Here is a 22,351-nt window from a genome sequence, read left to right on the forward strand (position 1 = left end):
TCTTGGGCCAACCTTGGTTTCCTCTGGGAACTTCTGAAGGGAGTTTTAAAACTTGGAGACAGCTAAATATCTTAAGAATTGCTGATGTCAGTTCCAAAGGAAAATTGCTCACCCGATGTCAGTTAGAATCCAAATATAAGACCAATATCCCTTGGTATGAATACCATCAACTCCACGACACATTAAATAAGGTGATTCCTGTCATGATACCTACAGACCAATTGAATATTTTTGAAAAATTAATTCTTAATGAAAACGCGACTATGAGAGGTGTGATTTCAAAAATTTATAATTTATTAAATCAAAAAATTTGGTCACAGAAGTCAACTCAACAAAATGCGTGGAGCAAAGATTGCTCTCTTAAATTGTCAGAAGAGCAATGGTCTAAGGTATGGTCATCTCCATTGGGTAGGTCACGGTGTACAAATTTCAAACTCCAACAGTATAAACTATCTTCACGATGGTACCTGACCCCCCTGTCTCTGAGCCATGCGACAAAAGGCCTCACTCCTCTCTGCTGGAAAGGGTGTGGAGAAGTTGCATCTTTCTTCCACTGTTGGTGGTCATGCCCAAAAGTACAGTCCTTTTGGAATGCCATGATAAATAAAATTGAAGACATTACTAATGAATCCGTTCCTCGCACTCCTGAGTCTATCTTGCTTAACGTTTGGCCGGATAACAATTACACCAAACAGAAACAGGAACTTATTTCTCTCTTGATTTTGGCAGGGAAAACCTTGTGAGCAAAATGTTGGAAAGCGGCGAGACTTTCCTCACTGACCCTATGGTACCAGAAAGTGTGGGATATAATTATACAGGACAAAATTGCTTCGCAACTCATTTTTAGCAACAATCCTAAAGCAGGAGAAAACTTTAGTAAAAGATGGTTTATTTTTTTTTTGACTACGTAAATGCCAACTCATCGGAAAAAAATCAAATGCCGAAAAAGTATTTAAACTTTATATTGCTTTAAATAGTATGATTTATCTGCGACAGGGCCTCCAGTCTTGGCTGTGGGTATTGGAGTAGCAGGTTAAATGGAATTTTTTCTTTCTTTCTTTTTCCCCTCTTTCTTTCTCTCCTTAATAGTGCGGGAAAATTGTTGTTTTATTTGTCTATATTGTATTGATGTTTGAAACTATGCTATGTTTGTTTTGGAAAACTGTAGAAATATTGGAAAAAATAAAAAATTTTGAGTTTAAAAAAAAACAACGTGTTGTTGTTGTTGTTGTTGTTTTGTCACCAGGGTTGCTGCCTGCTCCTTCAAACAGAAGTTTGTATTCTGGGTAGCAATCGGCTACTGCTTTTTGTCAAGGTGCAGAAGTTTCTCGTGGAGCCATATATTAGAATGTTGCAGGTCCTCTACAGTTTCGTGTGCCTTAGACGCCATTTCAAACGCAGAGTCAGCCGTTTGAGAGACCGCCAAAATGGTTTCGTTGAGTTTTTTTTAACTCCGACTGAATAGGGGCAATGGCTTTAGAAATCTTGTCGCCCAATGTCTCTTCCAAACGGTCCATTACTTCATGGAACGTTTGAGTAGTTAAAAGAGGGCTTTCGGCAGGGTTGGGGGGGGCCTCTGATGCCATTGACTGTGGCGCTGCGGGTTGAGGGGAAGAGTCCGACACGTCCGAGCTTACCAGCGGGAAGGTAAGGGTCCTTTGGTCTTTTAAGGAGACTCTAGCTGCTGCCTTGGGTCCCCTGGTATCTTTCTTGCCCATGCCCAGGCGTTTGTGTTGAGTGTGAAGGGAGCGGGATCGCGTTAGCGGGACTGGTCGTCGGGAGGGAATTCCTTAAGCGTCCGCCATGCTCCGCGTCGCCCCGCCCTCCCGGCTACTGCTTTGACTTGCTCGTAGTCATCTGCTCTGGCCAGCTGAGCCAGGCCCTCTGGAAAAATACAAAAAAAATAAATTGGAAAAAATAAAAAATTTTGAGTTTTAAAAAAAAAACACGTGTTGTTGTTGTTGTTGTTTTGTCACCAGGGTTGCTGCCTGCTCCTTCAAACAGATGTTTGTATTCTGCGTAGTAATCGGCTACTGCTTTGACTTGCTCGTAGTCATCCGCTCTGGCCAGCTGAGCCAGGCCCTCTGGATAGAGCTTCCCACAGTGGGGGAACAGCTTGGCCCGATCCTCCTTGGAGAGTTCTGTGCCAAAGGAGTTGATGGTGAGAATGAAGGCCCTCCGGTCAGCTTCGAACTCCAGGATGGGGCACATGGCATCAGCGGTCGTGCCTCCCAGGATCTTGCAAAACTTGTAGAAGGACTCAAGGTAGGCCTTGTACAGCGCATTACGAATAATTTCGATGTTCATCTCATCAAGGTCTTGCTCTGAGATGCAATCCTGGAAAAAGGCAGCCAGGGGTGTGTCTACCAGGATGGCATTGTACAGCTCTGCCGGAGTCTGGGCAATGTTCACTGCCTCCATCTGCTCGAAGCTTCCCAGGGGGTGGCATTTGGGCACCAACTGGGCAATGGAGCGCTGGTGCAGAGTCCCGGTGATGAGCAGGATCACGTTGTCAATCATGTAGCTGTACGTGATGAAGTCCAAAAAGCTGGCCAGGGGTTCATAGGCATGATTTCTCATATGGCGGAACTCTACCACCATCTTCTCCTTCAGCTTGTCATCAATGAGGGACACGGGGAGAGGGGAGGCTTCGTTTGCCAGGACGTTCCCATAGTCTGTGCTCTGGAGATGGAGCTTCAAATCTTCCAGGCTCTCGCACTGCACCAGGTTGACGTAATCGGACTGGCTCAGCACCCCTGCCTTGAAACCCCGCACCAGGCCCTCCAGGTAGCCACTGTCGACGTTGAAATAGAGCTCAGGGAACGACGACAACATGGTGAGGCCGAGAACTCAGAAGGAGCAGCGGCTACAGAGGCGGACGTCTGGTTCTACCAGTAACTCTACGATGTAATTTTTTTGATCTGGAGCTTTATCTGTTGCCAGAAGTTTGCAATGTATTTGAAGAAGAAGAAGATGATATTGGATTTATATCCCGCCCTCCACTCCGAAGTGTCTTATTTCCACCAGCTGTTGATAAAGTCAGCCTGGTCCCCGCATAATTTTGGGCCTAGCTGGGCGCAAAGTTGTTGTGTTGCATTGTTGTTAAAAATTCCGTGAGCGAGGGGGGGGGAGGGCAGGGGCTGGGGGGTAGAAATGGAGGAAGCAGGGGATGGAGACTGGGAGGGAGGTGAGCAATTGAGGTGAGATTGGGTGGGTAGTTCCCACCCCCGATTCATTTCCTACCGCAGGGAGGGGAAGATGGAGGCAGGACGGAGGGAGATTGGAAGGGAGGGTGGCGAATAAGGCAGGAGGGGTGAGCTTGGGCAGATGGAACAAGGTTAGAGCTGAGGAGGGAGGGTAGGATGAAAGAAGGGGGTACAAGCGGTGGAAGGTTGGGAGAAAACCCAGCACTGGGGCCTCGGCACCCCCCGCTGGCAGCGGCATGCCACACATTCCCTGTCCTGCCAGCCCCATCACCGCTGAAAGGAGGAACCGCGCAGCCGACGGAAGAGAGTGCTGAGCAGGCTCTGGCCGAGCGGCACCAACGCAGTGTAGAGGCGTTCTCCCTGAGCAGTGCTGAGGCCCTGCTCGGCTGCCCTTGCCGTTAAGGTGAGAGCACTCGAACGGGGTGCCTTCTTTTCCTTGTGTGGGAAGCCTGCATCAGAGAAGCCTCCTCCCAACGCCCTGCCTGATTGCTCTCGCTTCGAACGCCCCCTCTCCACTCGCATTGTCCCTCAGGTTAATGTTTTCTTGGCTCAGAGGAACTCCCCCAATCCCTCAGAGCCCAGAAACAGCGGAGCTTCCCTTCCCCAGCATCCTCCGAGGACGCTGGGGAAGCGAAGCTCCAAGTGCCAGCGCAATGACGTCACCTCTGAGTGACAGCGTCACGACGGGTGCACACAAAATCTTTTCTTCTGGGGGGGGGTGCACATTGGGATTCTGCCTCGCGCAGCAGAACCCCACATGCCAGGCCTACTCTTGCTTCAAATATCAGAGTACCCGAGCGAGGTCCTTCAAGACCAGGGGCCTTGTCCGAGCGGGGCTTCCTCATGTGGTGAAGAAGGGACACCACTCTGGTGAGAGAAGCCAGCCAGGGCATCCAGGCCTGTAGCTACGGGGGGGGGGGGCCCTGGGGGAGGGTACGGCCAATCTATCAAACCCCCCCTTCCCTCTGTAGGGCCCAGCCATTGGAGGGCCACCAGAGCTGCTCCTGCTCAGCGGAGGTGGCTTTGCATGGAGGTTTCCTCAAGAGAAGCCCTCCATGCGTGAGTGGAGTTTGCACGGAGGTTTCCTCAAAAGGAGCCCTCCAAGCTTGAGTGGAGATTGCACGGAGGTTTCCTCAAAAGAAGACCTCCATGAGGGAGTGGAGATTGCACGGAGGTTTCCTCAAAAGGAGAACTCCATGAGGGAGTGGAGTTTGCAAGAAGGTTTCCTCAAAAGGAGCCCTCCATCCTTGAGTGGAGTTTGCATGGAGGTTTCCTCAAAAGGAGACTTCCATGAGGGAGTGGAGTTTGCACAGAGGTTTCCTCAAGAGGAGCGCTCCATGCTTGAGTGGAGATTGCACGGAGGTTTCCTCAAAAGGAGACCTCCATGAGGGAGTGGAGATTGCACGGAGGTTTCCTCAAAAGGAGACCTCCATGAGGCAGTGGAGTTTGCAAGAAGGTTTCCTCAAAAGGAGCCCTCCATGCTTGAGTGGAGATTGCACGGAGGTTTCCTCAAAAGGAGACTTCCATGAGGGAGTGGAGTTTGCACAGAGGGTTCTTCAAGAGGAGCTCTCCGTGCAAACGGGGCCAGCGGGAGGAGAGAGTGCCCTGCCCATCTTCTCTCCTTTTTGAGGCTAGAGGCGCCAGGCGGGCATCAGTGTCGCTTCTCCTAGCCCACCTTCCCATATGGGAAGCTTGGCTTGGAGAAGCCAGCTTGATGCCCCACCCAGCTGCTCTCGCCTCGGACGAGCGAGCAGATGGGTGGGGTGCCCTCTTCTCCGAGCCCGGTTTCCACACAAGGGAAGCCGAACTAGGAGAAGCTGCCCCGATGCCCCACCCGGCTGCTCTCTCTTCAAAGGGGAGAGGCCCGAGCGGGGCCCCCGCTTCTTGTCGTGAGGAAACCCGAGCTTGGATGAGGTGCCCTGGCAGCCTGCCCAGCAGCTTTCGCCATGCGAGAGCAACCACACGGGTCTTTGGGGTGCCTAGTCCGAGCTGGGCGTCCCTCGCGACAAGAAGAGGAGGCCCCACTCTGGTGCTCTCCCCTTCGAAGCGAGGACAATTGGGTGTGGCGTTGGGGGGAGGCTTCTCTGATCCCGGCTTCCGACACAACGACAAGAAGGGCCCCCCGTCAACTGCTCTCTCCTTCAAGGGGAGAGCAGCCAGCAGGGGCATCAGCATGGCTCAGCGGAGGCCTCCACCTGCAGAGGCCCGCCTGGTCCAGAGGCCCCCCAGCTGTCCCTTCACGCCGCTGCGCCGGTCCTCCTCCAGCGGTGTGGGGCTTGGCGGACAGGGGGTGGCATGCCGTTGCCAGCGGGGGGTTCACCGAGGCTCCAGCGCTGTGTCTCCTCCCAACCTTCCCTCCCAACCAACCTCCCCTTGTACTCCCTTCTTCCTTCCCACCTCCCTCCTCATCTCCAACCCGTCCTATCCACGCAAACTCACTCCTCCTACCTTATTTGCCTCTCTCCCTCCCAATCTCCATCCTATCCTACCTCCATCTTCCTTTTCACCCTCATCGGTAGGAAGTGAGTGGGGAGTGGGAGCCTGGGGAGGAGGGTGGGATGGAAGAAGGGGTGGGATGGAAGAAGTGGTGGGAGAGTGGGAGGGAGGGAGGATATAGGGATTTCATGGGTAGGGAAAATCCCCCTCGCTTCACGGCAGCGGCGCCACTTTAGATCTTCTTCTGCCGCAGATCTTTTTGACTGTGTTCCACAGCCGGACATGCCATGGCTTCTTCTGCACCTGCAAATAATAATATACTATGAATATAAACTGTGTGACACTATCTGAAATGTCAGGGAGATGGGGGTGGGAGAGGTTTTGTTTCCATCTACTTATTGGCTAGGAGTCCTGAAAAAAGTACAGCAGCAGCAGCAGCAATATAGCCTTCTGGTTGTTCTAAAACAGGGGTGTCAAACATGCAGTTTGAGGGCCAAATCCTATCAGGCCCCCGAGCAACTGGCTGTCATCTACTTCCTTCTCCCTCTCTCTTGCTTCCTTCTGCATTACAGCTTGCTTTGCCAGGCTCCCTCAATTGCACAGGAGCTACAGCGCGAAGCCTCTATTTTCTCCATTGGCTGAGGCTCCTACCTTGTGGAGGAATGGTTTTAGGCGCCAATGCGTTAGTCTTTTATTGCTATTAGGAATAATGTTGTAAGCCGCCATGAGCCTGCCTCGGCGCGGAGGGCGGGGTATAAATTTAATAATCTTAAACTTAATAGATTCTGTATTGTGAGATGTATTATTAAATGCTTGTATGTTTGTAGGAGCCAGAAAACAGCTAACTGTAACTGCTCTAAGTTATTTTATATTTCCAGCAACTTTAACTATGCCAATTTTCTGAGCTATATTTTAAGACAGAGAATGCTTACAAGGGTGTGTGGGAAAGGGGGAGGGACAATGGCTCAGTGGTAGAGCATCTGCTTGGGAAGCAGAAGGTCCCAGGTTCAATCCCCGGCATCTCCAAAAAAGGGTCCAGGCAAATAGGTGTGAAAAACCTCAGCTTGAGACCCTGGAGAGCCGCTGCCCGTCTGAGAAGACAATACTGACTTTGATGGACCAAAGGTCTGATTCGGTATAAGGCAGCTTCATATGAATATGAATAGTCATATGAATGAATATAAAAAATGTGTGTGTGTGTACCATAAATATCATATAGTAGGTGATATTTCCACCTCTCCGCAGCCCATGGCCCAAAGCTTTGCTGTAGGATCTCATAGAATCCCTTCTTAGTGGCTTTCACTTATAAATTTCCACAAAGTCTCTATAAGATGCACTTGCAGTTTTGTCGAGAGGATGCTGCCACTCTTGCTCAAGCAATCTCAGCTCCAGTTTCATGCACTGTAGCTCCGGGGTGTACCATGGAGCCAGTTTGACGTGGGGGCAGAGAGGGTGCTGGGGTGGGGGGTGGGGCAGATATTGTCAATGGCTTTGGAAAGTTGGCTATGCCAGTCTCCCACCTGAGAAGAGGTAGTCTCATCAGCCTGGATATCGAAGTCCCCCAAGATTAGCAATTTACAGTATTCCAGTGGCCAGCTGGTGGCAGCCTCCAACGGGCCCGAAAGGGTATCTGCCAGTGTGTTAGCTGGTCAGTACAGCAGCCAAATAGCCATGTTCTCCTTTGCATCCCATGCCAGGCCCACACAGTCAGTGTCCCAAAAGTTCCTACCCTACCACAATTTCTGTTAGTCTTCATGGTGCTATTAGACTCTTGTTCTTTTCTAGCGGTACAGAAGAAGAAGAGTTGGTTTTTATACCCCGCTTTTCTCTCCCTTAAAAAGCTTCAAGGTAGCTTACAATCACCTCCCTTTTCTTCCTCACATCAGGCACCTTGTGAGCTAGATGGGGCTGAGGGAGCTCTGAGAGAACAAGAACCTGTCCAAGCTCACTTGGCAGCAGGAGAAGTGGATTAGAGTCCACTACTATTAAGCACTTGCTCCCAGCACTGCTAAGTCCTAAAAGTGAACTTTCTCTTTCACCTTCTCTTCCTCGATCTCATTTTCACCTTCCTCTCCGCCACATTGTTGGTTTTCCATGCTGTAAGAACAAATGAACGTAAGAGAAGTCATGTTGGATCAGGCCAAAGGCTCATCCAGTCCAACACTCTGTGGTCAAAAAACCAGGTGCCATCAGGTGGTCCATCAGTGGGGCCAGGACACTAGAAGCCCTCCCACTGTGCCCCCCTCAAGCAACAAGAATACAGAGCATCATTTGCCCCAGACAGACACCCTTTGGGTGAAGAAGGACTTCCTTTTATCAGTTCTAAACTGACTCCTCCACAATTTCATTGAATGTCCACAAGTTCTCGTATTGTGAGAAAGGGAGAAAAGTACTTCTTTCTCTAACTTCTCTATCCCATGCATAATCTTTACCATACCAAACCTTTAATGGCATGATAGATTCAGATAAAAATACACAGAATATAAAAATTTAAACATTGGAGATAAAATCAAGATAAAACCGAGCTTACAGATGCATTCAAACATGGTCAGAATTAAATTTAAGGATGTCAGCCAGAAATTTTGCCACAGCCTCACTAACTACCCCCTCAGTATCACTCAATAAATAATAACGGTGGCAGAATAGACAAATCTGGAGAAAAAGAAAGCTTGCCAAATAAATCTTTACGGAGGTTATGGTATAAAGAACAATCAAGCAATATATGCTGGATTGAGTCAGGGGTATTTGCTCCACAGGAGCAAAGTCTGTCGTCTAAAGGGACTCGCTGATATCTCCCTTGTAAAACTTTGGAGGGAAACGCGTTTAGTCTAGCCAACATAAATGCCCTGCGATGACTTGGAGTGGTTAGGTCTGATAGATAATTGGGCATTTTGCCACAAAAAGCATAAAGACCTAAGGAAGCTGGAGAGCAAATATAACGGTCAGTTGGCCGTAATTTCGTATCCTCCGATTCCCATAGTCTCCGTTTAATACATCTGAAGATATATGACTCATCAGCGGTAGAAAAATCATCTACCTCTAACCCCAATTGATTGAGTTTAGACAGAAGCACTGCTGTCCAGGATGAAATATATGGGTCTCTTTTCATACAATCAAGAAGGCTGTTGGGATCTGTTCTAAAATGAATTTGAGCCAGAATTTAAACACTGCAATCCAGGCTTTTGTCTCCACCAAAGACTGACCCACTTCAGAGCAGAGAGCAAAGTAGGGCACACATTTTGGCAAACCAAGAATTTGTCTAAAGAATGAGGCTTGAATGCCCTCCACTTTCCTGGTAAAAGCTGAGATCCAAATAGGGATACCATAGAGGATTTGGGCAAGCGTTTTGGCTTTGAACACTTTAATAGCTGCTGGAACTAATTGGTTGCCCCTTCCAAAGAAAAACTGTTTAATTTGAGCAGCTGAACATTTAGCCAAGTTGACGGTGTTGTTACGATGTGAAACCCAGCTTAACTTGTGGTTAAAAGTGATCCCCAAGTATTTAAAAATTTTTGTTTGCTCGATTGTTGAATTGCCAATAAACCATCTCTGTGGGCGCCAGCAGTTTGAAAAGACAACTACTTTAGATTTGGTGTAATTGATAGTAAGTGAATTACAATTACAGTAGTCATAAAAGGCATTCAAATACCTTTGCAGGCCCACTCTTGTACAAGAGAGGATGGTAGTGTCATCGGCATAAAGTAATAAGGGGACCGCTCGGCCTGCAAGTTTAGGCGGACGACCGTTGACAGGGAGAACCAGTTTGGTGTAGTGGTTAAGTGTGCGGACTCTTATCTGGGAGAACCGGGTTTGATTCCCCACTCCTCCACTTGCACCTGCTAGCATGGCCTTGGGTCAGCCATAGCTCTGGCAGAGGTTGTCCTTGAAAGGGCAGCTGCTGGGAGAGCCCTCTCCAGCCCCACCCACCTCACAGGGTGTCTGTTGTGGGGGAAGAAGGTAAAGGAGACTGTAAGCCGCTCTGAGACTCTTCGGAGTGAAGGATGGGCTATACATCCAATATCATCATCAAATATATTTACGTTCTTAACATTTTTGATATTCCTGATGTTTCTAATGTTAGGTCATTGCAAGCATAAAGATTTTGAACATACCATACTCAATTCTGTCTTTTACTCTTTTTGGACTTTAACATTTTATTCCTTTTTAAAGTCTTTAAAGCTTTACAGCCTAATTTTGATGGATATAGGCAAAAAATACATTCCATTTCTCTTGGAATTCAGATTCTGGTCTATTACGCAAGTAAGATGTTAGCTTTGCCATAGTTATATAATCAGTCAGTTTATTTTTCCAGTCAATCAATTCTGGGCATGTTTCAGAGTTCCATTTTGATGCAAATAGCACTCTTGCTGTAACCATGTATTTAAATAGTCCGTGATGAAATTTTGGTACATTAGATGGTACTATGCATTCCGTTTTCAGACTATGCCCACTGAAGTGCTGTCTGGAAGGTTTACCAATAAACCACAGGAACGATGTGTATGCGTATGCAGAACTGCTGTGGAAGATCTCTTTCACTATAGAATGGTGTGCCCTTTCTATTCAGACCTAAGAAGCAAATTCCTTTCGGGAATTTTAAGCCAAGTACACAATTTACATGACAGTGAAAAGTTGATTGATTGATTTTACTATCGGATAGGAACCCCTCGGTTTCATGCAAGGTAGCACTTTTTGCATTTGCAGCTAGAAAAGTTAGATCCAAAGTGGCTCCTACTAATGCACCACATTGAGTTCTATAGTCCAGCACAGCTATTATGGTTTTAAATATATCAATGATGTATTTATGAAATTTTAGAAGTGTGCAGTTCTAACTTGAAGACTTGCTTTTCAAGTATGATTTTAAATGTAAATTTTTATACTGTAATATTATATTGTAATGGCCAATGACCACATACAATAAAACATATCTACTATGTTTAATAACATATTTTTTGGATTCTTCAGGAAGTTGACTTTCAATACCTTCTGTATTTCTTCATGGATCTTTACCCAATTTTTTTAGCTTTGTTATAAGTAGAAGGTTGGATCTGTACTCTTGCATAAGAGTTCATGCACTTAACCAATACGCCAAGCTGGAGCCGCAAGACTCATGTGACATCTAATGGCCTTGAATCCCACAACTTCAGAGAACTAGGTTCAGCTGAAGGAATCTCTTAATTGGGAGAACTGGCTGGTACCATCTCCCACAGGTGCATCCACCGTCAGAAGGCCACATTCCATCTCACTTTGCCTTGTGGACACAGACAGTTGTTTTTACAATCAAGAGGCCTACCTGAAATCTTCAAGGGGAAAAGTCAGTTACAGTCAGACTTCAGAACCAAAGTTTGTTTGAACCCAAAAATCCACTACACATCCTCACCTGGGATCATCCTCGCTTAGATCTTCCTCCTCGAAATCAGGAGATATTCCACAACATGGATGACATCTGAGGAAGAAAACTGAATGAGCCCCACTGAGTGGTCATTTCGAAGCAACATTTATGCAACCCTTCAACTGCATAAGAGCTCATGGTTGCACTAAAAGTTTCTATTACCCGCCTATTGCTTGAGCGCTGTAAATAAACTGTCCCTGCTTAACTGCCTAGGCCCTCACATCTCCTTGGTCATGGGTCAAAGGTGTTGCTAAAAAGGGAGCTAGGCCTTCCCATCCTGACCCTCACCAGAGTGGTGGCAGCCAGCACAAGGCCATCCCTGCTGTGTGACAGTGTCTATGCTGGAGCACCTTAGAGACAGAATCACTTTTATACAGAATCAACAGAATTCTAACGGTCAGGAAGTTCTTCCTCATGTTGAGCCGGAAACTCTTTTGGTTTCCTTTCAACCAAACGTTGGTTCTGGCCCTCCCTTCCGGGGCCACAGAAAACAATTCTGCACCTTAGGCTTCCCAATCCCCAGGTCCCAGTGGGGGATCCCCCGGTTTTACAGGCTTCCCCCCTCCCCCAGCCAGCTGGCCGGCGGGAGAAGCCCCACCCCCACAGCCATTATGCACCTCCATGAACAATTCCCATAGGGAATGATGGGGAATTGATCTGCGGGTATCGGGGGCTCTGGGGGGGCTGTTTTTTGAGATAGAGGTGCCAATTTTTCAGTATAGCATCTAGTGCCTCTCCCCAAAATACCCCCCAAGTTTCAAAAGGATTGGACCAGGGGGTACAATTCTACGAGCCCCAAAAGAATGTGCCCCTATCCTTCATTATTTTCTATGGAAGGAAGGCATTTTAAAAGGTGTGCTGTCCCTTTAAATGTGATGGCCAGAACTCCCTTGGAGTTAAATGATGCTTGTCACACCCTTGCTCCTGGCTCCGCCCCCAAAGTCTCCTGGCTCCACCCCCCAAAGTCTCCTGGCTTCACCCCCAAAGTCCCCAGATATTTCTTGAATTGGACTTGGCAACCCTACTGCACCTAGATGACAGCCCTTCAAGTGAAGAGGGTGATCCTATCACCTCTCGGCCGCCTCCTCTCCTATCCAGGCTAAGCAGGCCCAGCTCCTTCAACCTTTCTTCGTAGGACTTGATCTCCTGACCCCTCACCATCTCCCTTGCCCTCCTTGGTATGCAGGGTTTCAACTGCATAAGAATAACTTACAGGGTCTTCTCTCACCATTTCCCACTAAGTGTTACTAAATTAAACACAGAAACAATCCAACACACATTGGAATTAGCTCTCACCCGGCCAACCCACTGCTCACACGCTGGGAGCCGACGGTTCGGCAGGTTGCTTTGCTTGACGGGGGTGAGAGGGATTATAGCAGGGATTTGGGGGAATCATATCACCCTGCTAAAGTGATGGACTTAGAAACGGAAGCCGCGTGGAAATGAATCTCAAATATCGCAGAGAAAATTGCTGGCCAATACATCCTGTCCTGGAACCCGCCTGGTCCAAACCCATATTCCCTCTAAGCTGCAGAGTCTTGTGAGCAAAAATTCTACTTTGTGAGCGACTGCCATTGAAGTGGTGAGCTGCTGCATAAATTAGTTTGCTCTGGGGTCATCCTTCCTCAGTTAAGACAAAAATGCGTGAGCTGGAGGCTAAAAATCTGTGAGCTAGCTCACGCTAAGTCAGCTTAGAGGGAACACCGGTCCAAACTCCCCTTCAAACCGCCGGTTCCAGTTTAGGGGCTTAAACAAAAGCTATCAAAGTCCTGGAGGGAAGCTATGCCCTCCCCGTAGGTCAAAAGGCACACTGCCACCAGACCCTGAGAATACATCCCAACAGCAATGAAGGCAGAGTCAACCTTCAAGCCTTCCCGGGAGATTAACAGTGAAACCATCCCTGCAAGGTAGGCTTGCCCCACTCAACTTCAGAGTAACAATCTGGCATGCAGTCGAGCAGTAAAGTCACTGGACTTCGCTTTGAGACTTACAAGAGCAAAGATGTCACAACAGAAATTAATAAAGATTTGTGTGCCATATATTTCAAAGACAAGGCTTGTGGGGGAGACAGAAAAGAAAACGGCTATTCTTCACCAGACTAAATCACACCATAGTTACCAAGAGTTCAAGCAGGCTGGCAGGAGGACGATCAGGGCTTGTTTTGTAGAAAAATAGGTGGTGGAGCGCATTAGCATCACTCATTAGCATATGCTGCCCCCCCCAGCCAAAAGCAACCCGATGCAAGAAAGGAGAGCCCCAGCCAAAAGGCCAGCAAGCCATCCGCTGTCCAAAATCACACAAGAAGTGGAGAAAGGGTGGCGTGGGCTTCTCCAGGGGTTAATGAGGGCTGCTGGGGTGTGGCATAGCCCCTGGTGGCTGCCCGGCTGCCCGCTCTCCTAATCCAGGGACTGTGATGGAGCTGCACCTACTACTCAATGGACAAGGGAGGTGGGAGGAGGAGGAGGGGGAACCCTCAGGAAGGTTCAGGAGCTGCGCTCCTGTGAGCTCCTGCTGCATCTGAGGCCTGAGGACGCCTCCCAAGGGCATCCACAGCATTCAGCCAGCTGCCAGGTCTTGATGGCTAGCTACCACCGGCACGAGGGAGAGTCAGAGGCTCCGGCCATCGGCTCATGGAGTGAAGACTCGAGGCGTCTCCGACATGACGCAGGGTCAGAGAGCAACAGCCTCTCAGCCAAGAGACTCTTCACACAAGAGAGAATTCTCGCGCGAGAGAGCCCAAGTGGTCCAGCCAATGCTCTCTCTCGGCTGTGGAGTCTTTTGAGCAAAACTTCTACTCCATGAGATACTGGCATTAAAGCTGCAAGCTGCTGTGTAGGATTAGTTTGCTCTGAGCCTTTCCCCCCTGAGCTAAGACAAGAAATGTGTCAGCTGGAGGCTAAAAAACGGTGAGCTCTCTCACACTAACTCCGCTTAGAGGGAACACTGCTCTTCGTATTCCCGAGGAAGTTAACATTCCATCTGTCACTGGAAAACGGGAACTGCTTTCCAATGCGTCTCTCCAAGATGAAGCCACATATAAATTAGTATCAAATAGAACAGATATTGCTGCCCAACACATCCCTCACCTTAAGAGATCCACGCACTCGTAGTGCCATTTTTTGATCATGGCCATTTCTGCTTCCCAGCAGTTCTGGGCCAATTCTTCCGCTCTGCAATGAAGGATGAGGAACAAGAGTTTATTAGTCCCACAGAGTGGTCGTTTGTGTCTTGATTTGCAGCCTAGAGGAGAGGGAGAAGCCTGCCTAGGAGCAGATGCAGGGAACACTGACATAAATATGTATTTTTAAAAACATGCTTAAAAACATTAGCACTCAGTGGACTTAAAGATGCTTTCTTTATATTTCTCCCATGGGGTCCGGGGAACTGAGCAAAAGAAGTCAGGCTCTTTCCTTCCTTCCCCAGGGGACTGGGAGGGGGAGGAGCTACAGCCAACAGAAGGAAAAGACTGGGGCGGCAAAGTTCTGCACAACTTCTCACAAAGAGATCAAAAGACCATATTTCCCTACGTTTTCATTGGTTTCACCCTTTGTCAGTCTTCTCTCAGTGCTGTTTTAACTGTACCTGTGGCTCCAGGGCTTTTAAAGACTTTCCCCGGAAAATTGTATCACTTATCTCTATTTCATCTAATGTGATGAATTCCAGTACTGCAGATCGTAGCTCCAGATGGCAAGTTATCAGTTCCTCACAATACCATATAAGGGAATTCCTGTCCTCCAAAGACTCTCAACTTTACCCTAGTTTCTGTCTACTCTCCTGACCTACATTCTCAACTTATGCTTTTGGGTGAGAGCAATATGAATGAAGAGCTTAGAACTCTTGTTGCCAAAGTCATAGGAGACCCAAAGCAACCCAAAAGAAATCCTGCCACCACAACTTCTTCTGAGTCACAGGAGGCCGTTCAGACATATTGTCAGGAACAAGGTTGGTCACATGGAGAGCCCCTGGAGCCTCCTCTTGGAATAGATCAAGAAAATACGGATACCAAGTAGAGGAGCAATAACAGAAGGGCTGGAAATTCCTGGTCTAAGTGCTCTGTTAACTAGTGTCCAAAATGGTTTTGAGTCATTGCAGGATATAGCAGTTAACAGTCATTCCCATTGTTTTTTGGACAAAGGCATTCCTCTTTATCTTAATAAGGGGATTTAAGTAATTTTTTGCATATTTGATATTCTTCTGGGATACGAGGGGAGGTAGCATTGCAAAATTTGCAATAGATGGATGTGCCTTTAATTCACTACGTTCTTTATCAAACCAAGAGTTAAAAACAGGGGAGGGACGGTGGCTCAGTGGTAGAGCATCTGCTTGGTAAGCAGAAGGTCCCAGGTTCAATCCCTGGCATCTCCCACTAAAAAGAGTCCAGGCAAATAGGTGTGAAAAACCTCAGCTTGAGACCCTGGAGAACTGCTGCCAGTCTGAGAAGGCAATACTGACTTTGATGGACCAAGGGTCTGATTCAGTAGAAGGCAGCTTCATATGTTCAACAGGTTGGTCAAATTGTTTTGTTTTATTGGGCTGATTTTTATATTTCAGTGCCTCATTTCTAAGTGCTAGAAGGTTCTCGTCATTGAATTCTGCTTCAGAGTGGTCTCGTAACTGAATTCTGCTTCAGAGTCCCGTGGCGCAGAGCGGAAAAGCTGCAGTCCTGCAGTCGGAGCCCTCTGCTCACAACCTGAGTTTGATCCAGCAGAAGCTGGTTCAGGTAGGTGGCTCCAGGTAGACTCAGCCTTACATCCTTCCCGAGGTCGGTAAAATGAGGACCCAGTTTGCTGGGGGGGTGGGGCGGGGGGGAGTGTAGATGACTGGGGAAGGCAATGGCAAACCACCCTGCCAAAAGTCTGCTGTGAAAACAACGTCACCCCAGAGGGGGGAAACGACTGGTGCTTGACCAGAGGAAGACCTTTACCTACCTCTTTTCATACTCGTCTAGAGATTCCACTCCTGCAATAGATCTGTTCCTGCAATTCAGAATAGAAGACTGTTTCAGTATTGTTGGAATGGACAACCTTGTTTCTACAGAACAAAAGATCACAGCAGCTAGATCTGGTTCCTGGGTCATAGATTGTGAACTGTTGTCGTGATCTAACTCTAGGGCAATATACGGAAGCTTCACAATTGAAGACAGGTGAAGTTGTGCTCTGCTGGCCTCTGACATGACCACTTGGGGACAGTTTAACTTCTTCGAGTTCCAAACGTGCACAAAATCCGGAATTTCCTTGGATACTGCTTGGGGGAAACACCTGTGGTTCCGCCATGAAGTCTGAGGGAGCAGCTTGAGCAGCAGGCGAAGGTACTAGAATGCCCATAACACTACTGTCACTATTCTCACTGAGAGGAGAACGTTGTGCAGGGAAATCTTTTTTGACAAACTCGCTCCTGGAACAGTTTGTAAATTAATGCGTTGAGGCCTAGAAGACAGCGGCACTGCATGATCCCAGCAGGGCAGAAGGGAAGACTGAGGCAACAAGGGGGCTACACTTGCATCTTGAAATCCACGGCCTGGGGAGACACCTCTGACCTTCAGGCAGTGCTTGCTGTGCAATAAACACTCTGGAAACTCTTTGGCTCTGGCCAGGCCCGGCGCTGGGGGTTCTGCCACCCCAGGCAGACCCCTGCTCCCCGCCCCAAACCTGAGCAAGGTCAGGATGGCTCGCTGCCAGGCCTCAGACTTCACCGAGGCTTCCCGAGTCTTGGGAAGTCCGGAAGACAGCGGGTGCGCTCAGAGCCCACCCACTTTGCCGAGGCTTCCTGAGCCTTGGGAAGCCTCGACAGGGTTCGGAAGGTGGCGGGCATACTCAGAGCCAGGCTCTGCTTGCTGCCACGCCCCCTACCCCCGACTTCACTGAGGCTTACGAAGCCTCGGCGAGGTTGGGAAGGCAGCGGGCAGGGCGCGTGAGGAGAGGGGGCACCTCGTGACGCCCCTAGGCCCCGTGGCACCCGGAGAAGAAAAAGACTGCAGATTTATAGCCCGCCCTTCTCTCTGAATCAAAGACTCCGAGCGGCTTACAATCTTCTTTATCTTCCCCGCCCTGTGAGGTGGGTGGGGCTGGAGAGGGCTCTCACAGCAACTGCCCTTTCAAGGACAACTCCTGTGAGAGCTATGGCTGACGCAAGGCCATTACAGCAGGTGCAAGTGGAGGAGTGGGGAATCAAACCTCGTTCTCCCAGATAAGAGCCCATGCACTTAACCACTGCACCAAAGTGGCCCTGGCTGTGGCTGGAGCTAGTCAGTAGATTACTGAACGTATATCCAGTCGCCTGAGGCACCTCCCAAACAGCTCTGTCAGGTGGCCTTTGACGAGAGGCTTGGTGTGCCAGAAGGGCAAATAGCCTAGATTATCAAGCAACACATCAACCGATTGGATGGGATGGCCAAAGTAGCTCTGCACTCAGTTCCTCTTGTTGCTGGCAAAAGCGGAACTTGACTCTTCACACTCCTGCAGTCAGTACGTAGGAGGCTCGTTTGAGGAATGGTACAAGCAGCATAAGAACATCAGAGAAGCCATGTTGGGTCAGGCCAGTGGCCCCTCCAGTCCAACACTCTGTGTCACATAAGAGAAGCCCTGTTGGATCAGGCAAGTGGCCCCTCCAGTCCAACACTCTGTGTCACATAAGAACATAAGAGAAGCCCTGTTGGATCAGGCAAGTGGCCCCTCCAGTCCAACACTCTGTGTCACATAAGAACATAAGAGAAGCCCTGTTGGATCAGGCCAATGGCCCCTCCAGTCCAACACTCTGTGTCACATAAGAACATAAGAGAAGCCCTGTTGGATCAGGCAAGTGGCCCCTCCAGTCCAACACTCTGTGTCACATAAGAACATAAGAGAAGCCCTGTTGGATCAGGCCAGTGGCCCCTCCAGTCCAACACTCTGTGTCACATAAGAACATCAGAGAAGCCATGTTGGGTCAGGCCATTGGCCCATCCAGTCCAACACTCTGTGCCACACAGTGGCCAAAAAACCCAAGTGCCATCAGCAGGTCCAACAGTGGGGCTAGGAGCCCTCCCACTGTGCCCCCCCCCAAGCACCCACAATACAGAGCATCACTGCACCAGACTTTACTCATCTTTACTCCCAGCAAAGAGCCTATCCACCTTGGCGTCTAAAAGTCGAAGCTGCTGAAAGATAGTCTACTGTTTTTGCTGTAAGCAATACTGAGTCTGCAATAGGATTATTTTAAACACTGGAGCAGAGGTGGCCAAACTGTGGCTCTTTCAGCCATTTTGTGTGGCTCTTGAAGCCCCCACTGCCTGGCTTGGAGAAGGCATCTGTCTCTTTAAATCTCTTCTCCAAGCCAAGCCAGCTGATGGCTTGGAGAATGCATTTATAGTTAAAGTTGCTTTCTTTCCACCTCTTCCTCCCTCCCCCATCTATTTGCTTTCTTTCCACCTTTCCTTCCATCCTTGCAGCTCTCAAACAGGGCCGGAAGTCCAGCAGCTCTCCCACTGTGCCCCCCCCCCCCAAACACCAAGAAGACAGAGCATCATTGGCCCCAAACATAAGAATATAACAGAAGCCCTGTTGCATCAGGCCAGTGGCCCATCCAGTCCAACACTTCCTGTCACACAGTGGCCCAGAAGCCATCAGGAGGTCCACCAGTGGGGCCAGAACTCCAGAAGCCCTCCCACTCTGCCACCCCACCCACAAGCACCAAGAAGAAGACTGCAGATTTATACCCCGCCCTAGATCAGAGACTCAGAGCGGCTTACAACCTCCTGTATCTCCTTCCCCCACAACAGACACCCTGTGAGCAGTGTTCCCTCTAAGCCGAGTTAGCGTGAGCTAGCTCACAGATGTTTAGCCTCCAGCTCACACAGTTTTGTCTTCGCTCAGGAAGGAGGACCCCAGAACACACTAATTGATGCAGGAGCTCACAACTTTCATGCCAGTAGCTCACAAAGTGGAGGTTTTGCTCACAAGACTCTGCAGCTTAGAGGGAACACTGCCTGTGAGGTGGGTGGGGCTGAGAGGGCCTTTCAAGGACAACCTCTCGAGAGCTATGGCTGACCCAAGGCCATTCCAGCAGGCGCAAGTGGAGGAGCGAGGAATCAAACCCGGTTCTCCCAGGTAAGAGTCCCCACACTTAACCATTACACCAAACTGGCTCTCCCAGACAGAACATCATGGGCCCCAAACCTAAGAACAGACGAGAACCCTTGTTGCATCAGGCCAGTGGTCCATCCGGGCCAACACAGGGGGCGAAAACCAATGTTCCCTCTAAGTTTTGGAGTCTCATGAGCAACAATTCTACTTTGTGAGCTACTGACATTAAAGTTGGGACTCGCTACTGCATAAATTAGTTTGCTCTGGGCAGGCCCGGCGCTGGCTTTCCCAGCGGCCCAGCCCGAAAGCGGGCCCCCACCCCCTTTTTTCTTTTACATTTTTTTTCGCTGGCTCCCTTTGAAGCAGGGGGCGGGAGGGCCGCGCGGAGTGCTGGCGGGGAGCGTCTTGGGCTGTGCGGAGGCAGGACCCCGAAGAGCACCCCCCAAGAGCCAGCGCCCTAGGCAGCCCTCGAATGTTGCCTAGTGGACGCTCCAGCTCTGGCGGTATTTTTCCTGAGCTAAGACAAAAAAATTGTAAGCTGGAGGCTTAAAAACTGTGAGCTTGCTCACACTAACTCAGCTTAGAGGGAACACTGGCCCAAACCCAGGTGCCTCTAGCAGAACCAATGTCCTTCGCTGTGCTCCCCCCCCCACGCCCACTGCCTTCCTCTCCTCTCCTCTCCTCTCCTCTCCTCTCCTCTCCTCTCCTCTCCCTTGGTGCCTCGACCAGGTTTCTGGCCCCAGCTTAGGGTTGCCAATCCCCAGGTGGGAGCAGGGGATCCCCCGGTTTGGAGGCCCCCCCCCCCGCTTCAGGGTTGTCAGAAAGCGGGGGGAGGGGAGGGAAGTGTCTGCTGGGAACTGTGTTCTTCCCTATGGAGATTTATTCCCATAGAAACTCATGGAGAATTGATCCGCAGGTATCTGGGGCTCTGGGGGGGGCTGTTTTTTGAGGTAGAGGCACCACATTTTCAGTACAGCATCTAGTGCCTCTCCCCAAAATACCCCCCCAAGTTTCAAAACCCCCAAAGAAGGTGCCCTTGTCCTTCATTATCTCCTATGGAAGGAAGGCATTGCAAAGGTGTGCTGTCCCTTGAAATGTGATGGCCAGAACTCCCTTTGGAGTTCAATGATGCTTGTCACAGCCTTGATCTTCTTCCATTGGACTTGGCAAGCCTCCCCCAGCTGGCTGGACTGGGCCCTGGAGTGGCCGGAGGAGGGGAGCAGCCCCGGCCCCACCTACCTAGAGGGAGAAGGGCTGGGGGCCCTTTCCCTCGGCTCTTCCAGCCTCGATGGGGAACGGCTCGGCGGCCGGCCACAAAGCTCTGCTCCGAGCATCTCCATTCTCCAAGTCCTCTCCCGGCAAAGTACTGGGAGAGAGTGAAAGCAAAAGCTGGGAAATCTGCTCTGGGGGGTCGCTTGTGACGTCGCCCTTGCTGCTTTGTGACGTCCGGCTCAGTCTCCCCCCTCCCTCTCCCTGGCTGGAGGGCTGAGGCGGGGGTCCGGGGTGGGGAAGGGGCTGCTCTGCTGGAGGCAGGGGGGGAGCAAGAGGCCACCCCTCCCCAAAAGCCAAGCCTTTCCCGCTTTGCCTTCCATCCTGCTTTGGGTTGCCAAGTCCTAGTCAAGAAAGAGCTGGGGACTTTGGGGGTGGAGCCGGGAGACTTTGGAGGTGGAGCCAGGAGACTTTGGGGGTGGAGCCGGGAGCAAGATCGAGACAGGCATAACTGAACTTCAAAGGGAGTTCTCTGGGCATCACGTTTAAAGGGACCACACCCCTTTTAAATGCCTCCCCTGCTTTGGAAATAATGAAGCATGGGGGCACCATCTTTTGGGGCTCATAGAATTGGACCCCCCGGTCCAATCTTTTTGAAACTTGGAGGGTCTTTTGAGGAGAGGCACCGGATGCCATGCGGCAAATTTGGTGCCTCTACCTCAAGAAACAGTTCCCCCAGAGCCTTAGATACCTGCGGATCAATTCTTCATTCTTTCCTGTGGGAATAAGTCTCTCTAGGGAATAAGAGAGTTCCCAGCAGACATTTCCCTCCTCTTCTCCCGCTTTCTGATGACCCTGAAGTGTTGGGGGGGAATGGCAACCCTATCTCTGAGGGAAGAGAGCTGTGGCCACATTTCCAGGCATTTCCCATGCCGTAGGTGGCAAGCAGCCCCGTCGCACTGGGCAGACTCACAGCAGGACACCCCCCTGCCAGCAGACTGTTTTGGAGGAACAGGCTTGCAGTCCTAAAACCTGGAAGGAAGCCCCCCTGACTCGGATGACTGTGGGTCGACCTGCTCCGGATTGCAGAAAGGGAGGGTTGCCAGCCTCCAGGTGGGGTCTGGAGATCTCCCGCTTTGACAACTGATCTCCAGCTGGCAGAGATCAGCTCCCCTGGAGAAAAGGGCTGCTTGGAAGGGTGGACTCTAGGGCACTCCTCCCCAAACCCCACCTTCTCCCGGATTCACCCCCAAAGCCGCCAGGTATTTCCCAACACAAGCCTGCTGGCTGCTTAGGGGAGGGGGGGCAGTTGCACAAGTTCGGTTGCCTGCAGCAGCTCCCCCCATTGGCTCCCTAGAGGGAAATGGCATTGTACCTGTCTGAGGTACTATCCCTTCTCAAACCCCACCCTCTCCAGGCTCCACCTCTAACCTGGAGTTGGCAACCCTATCTCCTTTCCTTTACCTGCCCCTCTGACTTCAGCTTTCCATTGCCTCCCACCTCCCCGCAGCTTCTACAGTGGGGGAGCCAAAGCAGTTTGCATCATTCTCCTCTCCCCCCACGTGATCTGAACAACAGCCCTGAGAGGCAGGTTAGGCTGGAACTTATAAAATGTCCCCTTAAAGCTTTTCTGTATTTATCTATTTTTCGCATTTATATCCCGCCCTCCCCGCCAAAGCAGGTTCAGGGCGGCTAACAACATTGAATATTAACAATAAAACAACAAAACAATATTGCCTTTTACTGTCAAATTTGTGACCCTTGGTTTGTCCTATGCACTGATATGTACATTTGCAGATCTTAAAGTGACTATTCTAAAAGTGAATTTCAAAAACAGGACACAGCAAAAGACCTCTGAGATACCACTATAACCACTGGCAAGCTCCCACCTTTTCCTGGGTTTGGCCCAGTCCATGGGCATTGTTGGGGGGGGGGGGTGCTCCCTAAATTTACGGGGAGGGAGCTTCTCTATAAATTCATAGGTAGTGATAATGGAGGCCCCTCCCTGTGATGTCACTGGCTCCTCCCTATGATGTCACTGGACTGGGCCC

The 22,351-nt window shown here is 49.9% G+C and overlaps 2 protein-coding genes across 2 annotated transcripts in view; both read right to left on the minus strand.

The window, feature by feature from the left end:
- LOC132571144 (zinc finger protein 208-like) overlaps positions 1-22,351 on the minus strand; it is a 197,881-nt gene that overhangs the window by 52,923 nt on the left and 122,607 nt on the right. The window lies entirely within an intron of this gene.
- Positions 1,972-2,873, minus strand: LOC132571403 (V-type proton ATPase subunit d 1-like; the record flags this gene model as incomplete). Its single annotated transcript, XM_060238198.1, has 1 exon — positions 1,972-2,873. A coding segment is annotated over exon 1 (864 nt), but the record flags the coding sequence as incomplete, so codon positions are not given.

This window comes from Heteronotia binoei, chromosome 5, assembly GCF_032191835.1.
Source record: "Heteronotia binoei isolate CCM8104 ecotype False Entrance Well chromosome 5, APGP_CSIRO_Hbin_v1, whole genome shotgun sequence".
Classification (NCBI taxonomy): domain Eukaryota; kingdom Metazoa; phylum Chordata; class Lepidosauria; order Squamata; family Gekkonidae; genus Heteronotia; species Heteronotia binoei.